Genomic DNA, 13033 nt, shown 5'->3' on the forward strand with positions numbered 1-13033 from the left:
TTTAAGTCTTGCTCAGTCACTTTATAGTCTGTGTGGACATATAATGTAGACAGTGACAACACGGAATGTTAGACCACACAGCGGCACATCACAAATTAGAAGAACACAGACAAAGCGACCTGATCGAGTCAGATTTAACGATTTCATCTTCACAAGACAAATCTCCAATCTCCACGAGGAATAAATGCCAGATTTGATGAAGCATTTTCCTTCAAGGCAATTTTCCTATTTATAGCTACAATGACACAGACCACAGATGCTCACCAAAAATTAGAAAGGCGAATGATTGTAAAAAAGAGAATAAAAGCAGGAGATAAAGTCAATAACTGTACTTGATCAATAGGGCATCGTTTGTACAAGCTACCTGATATTTTGTTGGTAACCAGTCACGATTTAAATAGTCTTAGTCTACCTGCTACAACCTTATAGTGAGCAAAACAGATACAAATCCAATTTCCTTTGACAAATTATCCAAAACCGATGACTCGTGATCAATGAAATGATAATAAATCTGATGCAGCCAGATCTTCTAATCCACAGGATAGCTGAGCTCAGCACCAGGAGGGAAAACAACGTTGTACTTTATTGCTGATAATTTCCATACTGACCCTGCAACGTAAAATGATTAACAATCAGAGGTTGGACTTGATTTCACACATTTTTGTTTTTGTCCACTACATGCATTACTTTTCCTTATGTTTTATGACAAAAAAAATTATAGGGAGCCAGCATAGGGAAGACAGAATCAGCAAAATGTGCTCATGCCTCCGAGTCTGGTGTCAGTTGGCAAGCAGCAGCCAGAGGCGATTAATTATTGCCTGATTTGCACCCCATATAAAAAAAGGACATTACAATAATCTAGGTCACTTGTCTTGCTTTACTCGCATAATGTTGCTGTTAACTCTGTCTTTCCATGACAAAAAAAATCACTTCCTGTGTGCAGCGTGGGAATGTGGAACAGATTGTGTGAACTTGTTTGACAATGGTTTGAATGCAACAGACTTTTGTTTATATTTAAACGCTGCACACTACGATTTTAAAGTTTGACTGACTGGTTTTACAAACTTAAACATATCACGGTACCTGTTCATAGGCATAGGGCCTCTGCGTCTGTGCACCAGGGCCTCCCTGGGATGAGCGGTAAGAACCATACTGTTGGCTTTGACCCTGCTGATACTGAGCATACTGAGAGGATCCGCTCTGGCCAGGTCCTGTGGAGGACAAATTACACTGAATAGATTTGCTAGATTTGTGTTTTATGCGAATGCACAAAAATACTCAATGATATAAATGGCTCTGACCATATCCCTGTGTCTGACCGGCGTAGCCTTGTTGAGAGGAGTACTGCTGCTGGCCAAAGGGCGGCTGCGGCTGCTGCTGCTGCTGCTGCTGCTGGCCAGAGCTCTGCTGATACTGGGCTTGCTGTTGACAATACTGAGAGTTACCTGTAGAAATACATACTTATTAGGTCTGTGAATTATAGAGTTGAAGGATAGGTAGGTGGTAACTTAGGTCGAATGGTAGGTAGGTGGGTTGGTAGGTCGAAGGGTAGGTAGGCTGGAGGGTATTTAAGTCGAAGGGTAGGTAGGCAGGAGGGTACTTAAGTTGATGGGTAGGTAGGTAGGTAGGTAGGTAGGTAGGTAGGTAGGTAGGTAGGTAGGTAGGTAGGTAGGTAGGTAGGTAGATTGATAGGTAGGTAGGTAGGTAGGTAGGTAGGTAGGTAGGTAGGTAGGTAGGTAGGTAGGTTGAAGGGTAGGTAGGCAGGAGGGTATTTAGGTTGAAGGGTAGGTAGGCAGGAGGGTACTTAAGTCGAAGGGTAGGTAGGTAGGTTGGTAGGTCGAAGGGTAGGTAGGCAGGAGGGTATTTAGGTTGAAGGGTAGGTAGGCAGGAGGGTACTTAAGTTGATGGGTAGGTAGGTAGGTCGAAGGGTAGGTAGGCAGGAGGGTATTTAGGTTGAAGGGTAGGTAGATTGGTAGGTAGATTGGTAGGTAGATTAGTAGGTAGGTTGAAGGGTAGGTAGGCAGGAGGGTACTTAAGTCGAAGGGTAGGTAGGTAGGTTGGTAGGTAGGTAGGTCGAAGGGTAGGTAGGCAGGAGGGTACTTAAGTCGAAGGGTAGGTAGGCTGGAGGGTATTTAAGTCGAAGGGTAGGTAGGTAGGTAGGTAGGTAGGTAGGTAGGTAGGTAGGTAGGTAGGTAGGTAGGTAGGTAGGTAGATAGATTGGTAGGTAGGTAGGTAGGTAGGTAGGTAGGTAGGTAGGTAGGTAGGTAGGTAGGTAGGTAGGTAGGTAGGTAGATAGATTGGTAGGTAGGTAGGTTGAAGGGTAGGTAGGCAGGAGGGTATTTAGGTTGAAGGGTAGGTAGGCAGGAGGGTACTTAAGTCGAAGGGTAGGTAGGTAGGTTGGTAGGTCGAAGGGTAGGTAGGCAGGAGGGTATTTAGGTTGAAGGGTAGGTAGGCAGGAGGGTACTTAAGTTGATGGGTAGGTAGGTAGGTCGAAGGGTAGGTAGGCAGGAGGGTATTTAGGTTGAAGGGTAGGTAGATTGGTAGGTAGATTAGTAGGTAGGTTGAAGGGTAGGTAGGCAGGAGGGTACTTAAGTCGAAGGGTAGGTAGGTAGGTTGGTAGGTAGGTAGGTCGAAGGGTAGGTAGGCAGGAGGGTACTTAAGTCGAAGGGTAGGTAGGCTGGAGGGTATTTAGGTCGAAAGGTAGGTACTGTAGGTAGGTAGGTAGGTAGGTCGAAGGGTCGGTAGGCAGGAGGGTACTTCAGTCAAAAGGTAAGTAGGAGGGTACTTAGTTCAAAGGTAGGTAGGGTTAGGGTCAGGCCGGGTATTAAGATCCATCCTGAATGATCTGGCCATATGTGGACAGCACTAATTTCAGGTCTGAATCAGGTCAGATCCTGTTGAGTTTATCGATATCCGATAATACATTTAAAAAATTTTTTGCCAATACTGATATTGTACCGATAATATATTGCATCCCTAATAGAAATAAAAACATATTGATAGTAAAATGAACAATTACCTCCTTCATAGTAATGCTGTGAGGATTCGTCGAAGGACCTATCGTAGCCTTGCTCACCATACGTAGACTGTTGTTGATAAGAGTACTCTCCATGACCTGCAGAGGAACATGATTCAACACATGCGAAAACTCTTCTGCAAAGGTGACACCCATTAACACACAGAGGATACATCAATCATAAGAGTTTGAAGCTTCTCACTTCAACATAATAAATAAAAACACCTAGGATTGATTATGTGCTCTCTCTCCTAAACACACTGCTACAGCACACTCTCTGAAATCTGAAATTTCGGCACACCAAAGGGGACAGTATGGACACAGACACAGTGGGAGGATACATAATCAAGACCAGTGTTAGTAGTCTTTTGCCTTTTTTCAATCCTTTCATCTCCCACAAAAAAGGGAAAAAGACAATGACTGTGGGGAGAGAGCTGAAGCTCTGTGGGATTGTGATAAAAGGAAATGGCATGAGCTGTAGCGTGGGGGGGGGGTTGTGTGTTTGAGAGCTGGGTGTACAACGTTTACGGACGTGCACGATTACCATCAGGGTAATACTGCTGGTTTATGGGCTCGCTGGAGCTCTGAGTGTGTCCATACTGCTCGCCGTAGAACTCGTCCTGTCCCATGTACTGCTGTGCAGATCCTGCAAGACAGGCGACACCACGGTAAGTTAAAAAAGCTGGAGCCTAACGGGTCGCGCCAGGTCACTTGGGCCGATTTAGGCAGTCTGAAGGGATGTGTGAGCATTTATGTGCAATACGAATAAGAATAAAAGTTTGTTACACACAACATTACTGACAACCTTCTTAGAAGTCATCTTTGGAGCAAAAACGGAAATAAACAATATGTATATGTTGATTGTAAAAGTCCAATTTTAGTGGTGATGACAGCTGACTGTCAGATGACAGAAAACTGCTAAAGGGATAGTTCAAGTTTTTGTGTTGTTGTATAAGATATTAATACATTATCAATACTGATTTGGTGATTTGATGAGGAATAGGTTTGCCACTTTATGTCACTTTCAGACAGCCAGAAAGAAGGTTGTAAACTGCTCTTTCTTTCCTATTCCCCTCACCAAAGTCCAAAGTGAAACTAGGACTGTGCACAGTCATCCGAACGCAAGTGTCCCCCATGCAAGTCGGGTAGTGCAACAGTTCCCTGATCTCACTGTCGCCCTCACTCAACAGTCTTCACTATTATTTGATAACCCTCTCTAAAATGACTGCAAAGCCACGGAACAATAATAACGTATACATGTTCAGGGATGGTCTGTTGTGTCACGTATGACGTTTCGAGGCAATCGGTCAATGTACGGCCAAGCTATAGAGCACTTCCTGTTTTGGTGGTGAAATGGCAGGTAAATTTCAAACAGTGACTGTGACTTCCTGTTGGGTCAAGTTTGTGTCCATAGCTGTGTTCGGTCTCTTGTGTCACGTATAAGGTTTGGAGGTGATTGGTCAATGTATGCCAAAGTTATAGGGCACTTCCTGTTTCGTGGAGAATGGTCGAAATTCGCCAAAACAGCGCACAACTGTCTGCAGTCACAACAGGATGACTTACAATGAAATAAAGCAGCAAAAATATTCTATAGATGTCTATTTTGAGGTGAGCCTTTTGATAATTTGCTAAAATTGGTTTTTGCTTGTGTCCCCATTGGCAGCCATGTTTCCAATTGTGCACTTTTTAAGCACTATGGCTGCGCACAAAGCAGTCAGCTGTATAAGACACTGTACCTTACAGTAAAGTGTACGGGGTGTAACTTAGATTAAATAAGCCGGTTATTGGGGAGAACCTGATCTCTGCTTGGTGGTGGTGTGCAGAAACTCCAGATTCCATTCCCTCCCTTTTCGCTTTTATCGAACAAACACAGCAGAACAAAAAACAGGAAGATGCATTGAAGACATTTGCACTGTCTTCAAACCACAAAGGACTTAAAAAAGTAGTGCAGAAACATGCTTTGGGACGAATAAAAAAACATCTTCACTTCAGCTGTAATCGGAAAAAACAATCTCATGGCGACATATCTGATATGTCCCACTTATGACCAAGGAGCCACAGATGACAGAGGAGCCATGGCAACAGCACCACAACCAATCATGCACGAGGATCGACAAGTCACCCAAGAACTAACTCTTGAAAAAAGAAAACAATTCTTCACCCAGTCATGTGGGGATAACAGTGTCCGAGGTCAAATGAGGACATAACAACTACAGCCTGTTACCGTGGTAACAATATCCCATTCCTGTCATATATCAGAATTACTATGTGCCTCGCCTTCAAAAGGAATAACAGGACACTGATGCAGCTATTATTAGGCACATGCTGACACAGCACAAGTCAAGTGACTTACAGAGTCAGGAACCTAATGTGATGAGAGTGATACATCTTAAAGCTGCAGGAGGGCAACTGGGATGAATTACTTTGCAGACTTTTAATATCGTGCTCACTTTATGATCTTTAATTTATACCACGATGCAGTAAAACATAATTATCAGGGCGCCGTCCACAGCAAAAGCTAGCTAGCAGTTCTAACAAAGTGAGAAACCTGTACTCAGAGCCTCGTTTGGAACAGTCCAAGCAGTCCTTCCTTGTTCATGAATAAACTTCAGCACTCAAACACGCCACAAAACAAGAGCTGCACAATAATATATATGCAACATGAAATAATGCTTGTGAATATAGCAATGACAATAAGACTTCACATAATCAAACAAATATTTAAGTAGAGGGTGTTGTAGCCGGGGTTTTGGTGATATTTGAATGCTACATCTATCTGAAACAGGCAATACTATCAAGGGGGGGGGGGGGGGGGATTTGTGTATATACAGTGGCAGCACAGGAGTGGGCGGAGACAACTGCTGAACATTACTTGGGAGAAAATGATTTAAAAATAACAACACAAACAACAACATAAACAACTATCTTCCTTCATGGTACCTTCTTAGCCAAACAAAACTAGCTAAGGATAAAATGATACTATGAGTATATCTTTTCCACTACATATCTGTATATTGCACAAGTTGATATTGCAATAATGATACATTTGAAATACATTGTGCAGCCGTACCACAAACACAGACTCACTGAGCCCCACTGGCAAACTACATTAGCCTGATCCACTTACCTTGCTGTGAGGAGCGGTAAGATCCAATGGGCCTCTGAGACATCAGACTGTTTCCTTGACCGCTCTGTCCCATCATGCCCATGGCCTGCTGTCCCTGATAGTGCTGGCCCCCGGCCTGAGCTGAGGAGTAATGCGGAGTGGCAGATTGTTGGTGCATCACGGCGACTGGGAAGGAGGTGGGATTATATGGACACATCTCATACGTTAATATATAAAAAAAAGACAAACTACATCTAGAGAAGTGAGGTTGGCAGACGTGTGCGTAATATTACTGACAAATAAGCAGAAGAAAGTCCATGGAAACACGAGTAGAGAATCTGGACATCACGCAACTCAGTCGTTTAAAAAACTTAATTAATTAATAATACCAGTGACAGATTGAAGCCATCAGAGTTCACTGCACACTTTAAACCCAGGGAGATCAGGTAATCAGGGTTCGTACGGTCATGAAAAATGAAAAATGAAAAACTAAATTTCCTGTAAAGTTTTGGAAAAGTCATGGAAATATTGCATGGATAATATTTTGGATGCGTACAACATAAATAAAATGATGTAACTAAAATGCGATTAAAATTTAAATTGACACGGAAGTAAGCAGATCACTGGCGCCGTGCTTAGCGACCCTCCAGTCCTCACATGGATTTTGAGATGCTCTGTTCAACAACAAAATGCCAGGAAATGTGTAGTTTCAACGAGTGTGATATGATTTAACTGCGTCTATGTAAATAAGGCGTACGGAGACGATCGTTCAGTCCTGGCGTGTGGGTTTCGCCGGCTAACACACAAAAGCTAACGGAGAAGCTAAAAACACAAGGCAAAGTCAATGAAAGGTTATGGAAAACTATTGCTAAAAAAGTGTACGAACCCTGGGTAATAGATCATAGAACCTGACAGACTTAATGTATCTGACCCTTAAGATTGAGTATTTATATATCCGGAGAGGATCCAGATTCAGCGAGCTTCAGCTCTCTGATTACTTTCCCTTGTCCTAACAGAACGCTGAGACATCACAATAAAAGCATGTAAAATAAACAAGATATTGAAGTGATCACGAGACAAGGCATCTGTCCATATTCCATTGATCACTTTGACTGCATTTTGCCAGGAGCTCTATCAAGGAAAAAAAAAAAAAGCAAAAATGGGTCCATGGCAGTCAGAACTAAAAAAAAAAAAAAGCAAAGTAAGCCAAGGCAGGTCAAGAGCATAAACAGAGGTGCAGGAAATACACAGACATCCAGAGGGAGGAGGCTGCATGGTCAGAGTCAGGGAGAGAGATTAGGGTAAGTAAAGGTGGAAGGGAGGAGGGAGGAGGCAGCAGCACCTCTCATGATGAACTGAATGTGTCTGGGTTGTCTTTTTTTGATGATTACACTGTCAAACTGGACTTTTATATATCAGTGAATGTTCAATGCATGTTAGCAAACGTTTCAGAGCCATGACATGGTTCCTTCTTCGCCCTGAACATTTGATCTGCATTCATTTCATTAGAAACTCTCAAATTTACTCCATACACGTTGCACTTATGCATGGTGCATCTTAAATGTTGCGCTAGTAAAGCAAGCAAACAGGTTGGAGTATGACTGAATACACGAAGCTGGGCCCAAGTAACGAAGTGAATCCTTCTGCTCAAAAACACCTGGTTGACAGGATAGATGCTGATTGCAGGTGAGGAGAAAAAAACCGTCCTGTGCATAAACTCTCACTGCCCTGGGGAATTCTGGTTAACTACCAACAAACTGACAGTGTTTTGGTAGTTCACCAGAGTTCCCCAGGGGAGTGACAGAGTCACGACCAAAACGCTGACAGTATCTCAACATGATTTACGTCTCAGTGATCTGATCTCGCACCACTCCCACTCCCTCCACAACCCAGTCGCTAGAAGGGTTCTTGAGCAGGAAAATCCACTTCTGAAACTTTTTCATGGGGCTCCTCTTCGCAGCATTGCTGTTCCCAACACCTGCTGTTGCAGCCGTCTCACTTTATTAACGCTTTGCTGCTCTGCAAAGTGCTTCCTCTTTGCCTTTTGTCATTTCATTTGTGACACAAAACTAATCACTTTCTGTGCAAAGTGCAGGAATGTTGCCGGGTGACGTGAGATTAAACTGCTTGAAATACAGTGAGAGTCATGTGGAGCTGATTCTGGCTTAATGTGCATTTTGTAAACTCATTTGGGGCAAAGGCTTAAAGGAGACATATTATACATATACATATATATATTATACCCTATTTCTCTAAGGTAACCTGGTGTCCTAATGAACATGTCTGTGACATGCTTTGGTCAAAATACCTTAGGGATGAAGCACCACAGCAGTTCAATCACTCTGCCAAAACAGCCCTGTTCAGAACGCTCTCTTTTGAGTGCCTGTCTCTTTAAATGCAAATGAGACACATGAAACTACGTCAGCGTCACTGAGGCTCCGGCAGCTAACAGCAGTTAGCATTTGGAAAAGACACCATTTGCCGACTCTAGCCGGGCGCATTGCCGTCATATATAAAATGTAAATCCTCTGAGGCTGGAAGTTTGTGTAGAACTCTGTGCTGCACTGTGCAGACAAGAATAGAACACTTTGCAGACTTCCGCTCATCCGGATACTATTGCTCTCGCCTGCACGCTCGCTTTTTTTAGGGACAAAGCGCAGCTACGTGAGATAAAAATTCCAGAAATGTCTCATTGTGAAGTCACCTCCTGATAGTATTAAAGTATTAAAATGATTAAAAAGTTGATTTTGCATAATATGTCCCCTTCAAATATCACATATATTCATTCGCATTACAACTTTTACAGTATGGTTTATAAGTAAGTGTTTGTATTCGCTTCCCAATTCACGTCTTAGTTCTTCTTCACCTGGCTCACCTTGGTTGGACTGCACGTTGAGGTTGCTGCGGGAGGAAGAAGAGGAGGATGTAGAGGAAGAGCCATAGCCAGGACCAGGGCCCTGGATCATGCTGCCCTGGGATGAAGGTGCAGCATGGCTGTAGCCGGAGGCAGCGGCTGAGCTAGAGTAGCTGCTGAGGGATGTCGAGGGAATAGACGACTGCACCTGACCCGACTGCTGCTGCTGCTGCTGCTGCTGCTGCTGCTGCTGCTGCTGCTGCGTGGTTGCATGGCTGGGGCCTGACGACACACACGCACAGTCACAGCAGCCAGCAGTTATTCTGACGCGTTACCGTGTCATTTTAAATCACGGGCCCTACATTCAGTTCATCTTTACTGGAAGCTACAGAAGGTTTGCAAGTAAAGGTGTTGAAAAAGTGAAGAAATCAAAGGTTGCTCTACCTTGCAAACAGTTGAGAGATTGGACTGCGAGGTGAACTTAAGACCACAGATTAGCGATGTCCCAATCAGTTTATTTAGCCCCTGATCCAATCTTTTTTACTTCTGTGTCCTGATCTAATAAGACTCAGATAACAGAGCTGCACAGTTGTTGTGTTTTTTTACTTATATCTCTGGTATTTCTGAACCTAACCACATTTAGGACAAGGAACACAATGGTGCCCTTCAAGCGACCCGTAGGACAGTTGATTAGCAGACAGAAAGACAGTTAAATAAATAATATTCCTGAGAAAGACAGGGTCTCTGCAGGTTTCAACAGGTTTCAGTCAAATTTAAAGGTGCCATATGTACGAATGTGGCCAAAACCAGTTACTACATACTCAAATTCAAAATACCGAGGTTTTCTGACATAACTGGAAACCCGTGCTTGCTCGGCAGCTGAGACTCTACTGACTGCAATGATTGGTAGACAGCAGTAGGTGGCGCCACATGCCAAAACATGATTTCAAAACATAAACATGATTTGCAGCCTGCAAAATATTTTTTTGAATGCAAATATGTTGGCTGTACTGTTGTTGTTGGTGAGTTCAGTTTGTTATATGAACATTATTCCTGAGTCTCTGTGACATATTAGGAGGATTTTATGGCCAGTTGCTTTAAATGTATTACATAATGCACCTTTAAGACTTTTTAAGACTTTTTTAAGACCATAATGAATACAGTTTAAGACTCATTTCAAATCCATACTGGCAAAAAAGTACAAAAGACATGAATTAAAATTGGAGCCACAAATTGTTGAACTTGCACATATCCATCTTATGCAAGCAATTCGGCTTAGCTGTGGGCTTTCGTTAAGTTTTCTCCGCTGCTATGCTAAGCTGTAGCACGCCACGCCGCGCGGACACCACACTAGCTAGTGGTGCTCGATAAATTGTCACCGGGCAGCACAGGTGGCCTACTTTAGTTCCGTGTTGTAGTTATGTTATCGCATCCTCAAAAATAGAAACATTTCAAAACAAGACTGAAGTTTATGCATGTTTTAAATAAAAGTCACGTTAACAGATTTTTAAGACTTTTTAAAATTGTATTTAAGACCTTTTATGAGATTTTAGGAGAATTTAAAGGTACCATATGTAAGAATGTGGTCAAAAACGGTTACTACATTCAAATTCAAAATACCGAGGTCTTTTAGGTTTCGTTTTTTGACATAACTGGCTGACACTCTACTGACTGCAATGATTGGTAGACGGCGGTAGGTGGCGCCACATGCCAAAACATGATTTCAAAACATAAACATGATTTGCAGTCTGCAAAATATTTATTTTAATGCAAATATTTTGGCTGTACTGTTGTTGTTGGTGAGTTCAGTTTGTTATATGAACATTATTCCTGAGTCTCTGTGACATATTAGGAGGATTTTATGGCCAGTTACTTTAGATTTATTACATAATGCACCTTTAATACATTTTAAGCCCTTAAATTCAAATTATTGGATTTCTAAGACCCCGCGGATACCCTGGAAAGAGGAACAGACTACACAAAGCCATATGAATATTTGTGGAAATCCCTACAGATGGCATAAATACCATGAGTGACTGCCAATCCCCAATCAAATGTCCAGATAATCTTAGATTGAATACTTCAGTTTCAGGATCAGGACATCCCTACTGCAGATAGTTTCATGCAATATGGTGACATTATAAAAGGAGAGGCAGATACAGTACCAGGGATGAACGGATGGTCATGCAAGCAAAGTCATGGTCAGACAAGCATGCAGGACAACATAGAGCTTTGCACATGGAGTCTGGGTCTGAGCACAGTTGTGTTGAAACTCACCGTTGCTCATTGGGCTCGGCATTACGGATGCGGGGGGCAGCAGCGGCGCCATGGCGTCGTTGAGGTTGCTCGGAACATGTCCTCCACTCGGACCCAGTCCTCCAGGACCCATGGACATGTTGGAAGTGGGAGGCTGGGAGGTCGAGGTCGAGACACGTGTCAGTGGCAGTCAAAATGTCAGTGTTGAACACAGTCTGTCTGTAACTGAAACGTGCCGCTGTCTGTCTAGGCAAATATTTTCAATCCAAATACATAAAATAAAAGTGTTTTATGCCAGTTAAAAAAAAAACTGGCACAGCTGCCTTACATCAAAAACTACAAATCTTTCAGCCCTTATTATAAAATGCCACTATTTTTGACACACAGACCAGAAACAAGAGTAGAACATAACTAAAAAAAAATATGCAATAAAACTTCTTCAGGTGTTTTTCTAGGCATCAGTTACAGTGGAAGCTAAATTAAAGGGACGCAAACAGCTATTGCATTCTTAATTTATCACAATCAGGACAACTTCATCTAATACTCTAATCTGCAAAGGGCAAGGGGCCGGATCCTTATATTTGCGGTCATCCATTAATTTTCAACTCTTCTGTGTACTTTATAAAGTGTTTAATTTGGTGCCATATGAGGGGATGGAACACATTTCTGAGAACCACCTTACAGTTTAATACTGGCTTATGTTCTGTAATAACAATAAAGTCTACAGTATGATGTGCCTTTGGGGGTGAAATGATGATGGGAACAGCAGTTGTGTTGTCAAATCCAGATTTATGCCTGATTTAGGACTCACCGCAGGTAGCAGCGACTGCATGTTCTGATTTGAATCCGCTATCGTGGCCAAGTAAACAAGGTTTCTGTGCAGGATCTGCTGATACCTGTCAAAGGGGAGGACACCAAACGCAGCTCGACTTAATTGCCGATTAAGATAATATGACACATTTTTACAAGGGAGGCAACAAAAGAGGAGGAGCACTCACTGTGTGCATTCAGCCGTCTTCCCTTTGCTTTGGTAATCCATGATGCACTGTATTAAGTGGTGGTTTTCGTCCAACATCTTCGGGAGACAATGAAAACGACTTCAGATGGAGGTGTAAAGTCACAGTGCTCTGAACATAATGTTCTTTTTTTTTTTAAAGAGAGAGTCGTGTTGTCCTGGATTCTCAGAAACTTCAACCAGCCTAGAACAATTTTCTGGGTCACTTTCATCTCCTTTTTTTTTTCTTTTGTATATATAATGGAGTCAAATAAAAGCAGCAGGTTCTCACAGTGATGAGTATAAGTGCCCTTTAATAATAAATAAATAAAACAGGAGGAGATGATTTGCACATTTGACATTAAGTCCATGTCATGTAGGGAGCAATGGAAATTAAATATTGTACTGTACAAAATACTTTTAAACGCGTGTTATTAATCATCAGATAAAAGAAGCATCAGTATAGCATCACAGTCATCATCATCATCATCATTCACCATCATCCATGAGTGCTGAGCGCCTGCATCACCGTCATGGCTTTGTTTGCTTCACCCCTTCGAACCGTTTCTTGTGATAATCACCACCACAGGTTACTTCCATGAGCACGTACTCACTCCCATCACAGACAACATCTTACAACAACAAACGCATCCACCTGTGTCAATTATAAATATGTATTGTTTTTATTTATTTATTTATTTACCTTTTGGATGGTTTGCTGCGTCACCTCCCCTTTACTCCTGGGGCGCGCCGACGAAAATGCCACCGACATTTTGTCATATGTGAAATAAAAGCGCGTCTTTTATT

General features: G+C 42.4%; 1 protein-coding gene across 1 annotated transcript; it reads right to left on the reverse strand.

Annotated features, from left to right (window-relative positions):
- Positions 1-582: 582 nt before the first annotated feature.
- On the reverse strand, positions 583-12998 carry LOC310931982 (calcium-responsive transactivator-like; the record flags this gene model as incomplete). The annotated part of the gene is made up of 11 exons (XM_083895236.1): positions 583-609; positions 1084-1211; positions 1302-1445; positions 3020-3115; positions 3561-3662; positions 6144-6308; positions 8998-9258; positions 11254-11386; positions 12044-12128; positions 12231-12307; positions 12930-12998. 11 exons carry the CDS (start codon positions 12996-12998, stop codon positions 583-585), a joined length of 1287 nt encoding a protein of 428 aa, XP_083751362.1.
- Positions 12999-13033: the final 35 nt, after the last annotated feature.

This window comes from Microchirus variegatus (genome assembly GCF_963457635.1).
Source record: "Microchirus variegatus genome assembly, chromosome: 9".
Classification (NCBI taxonomy): Eukaryota; Metazoa; Chordata; class Actinopteri; order Pleuronectiformes; family Soleidae; genus Microchirus; species Microchirus variegatus.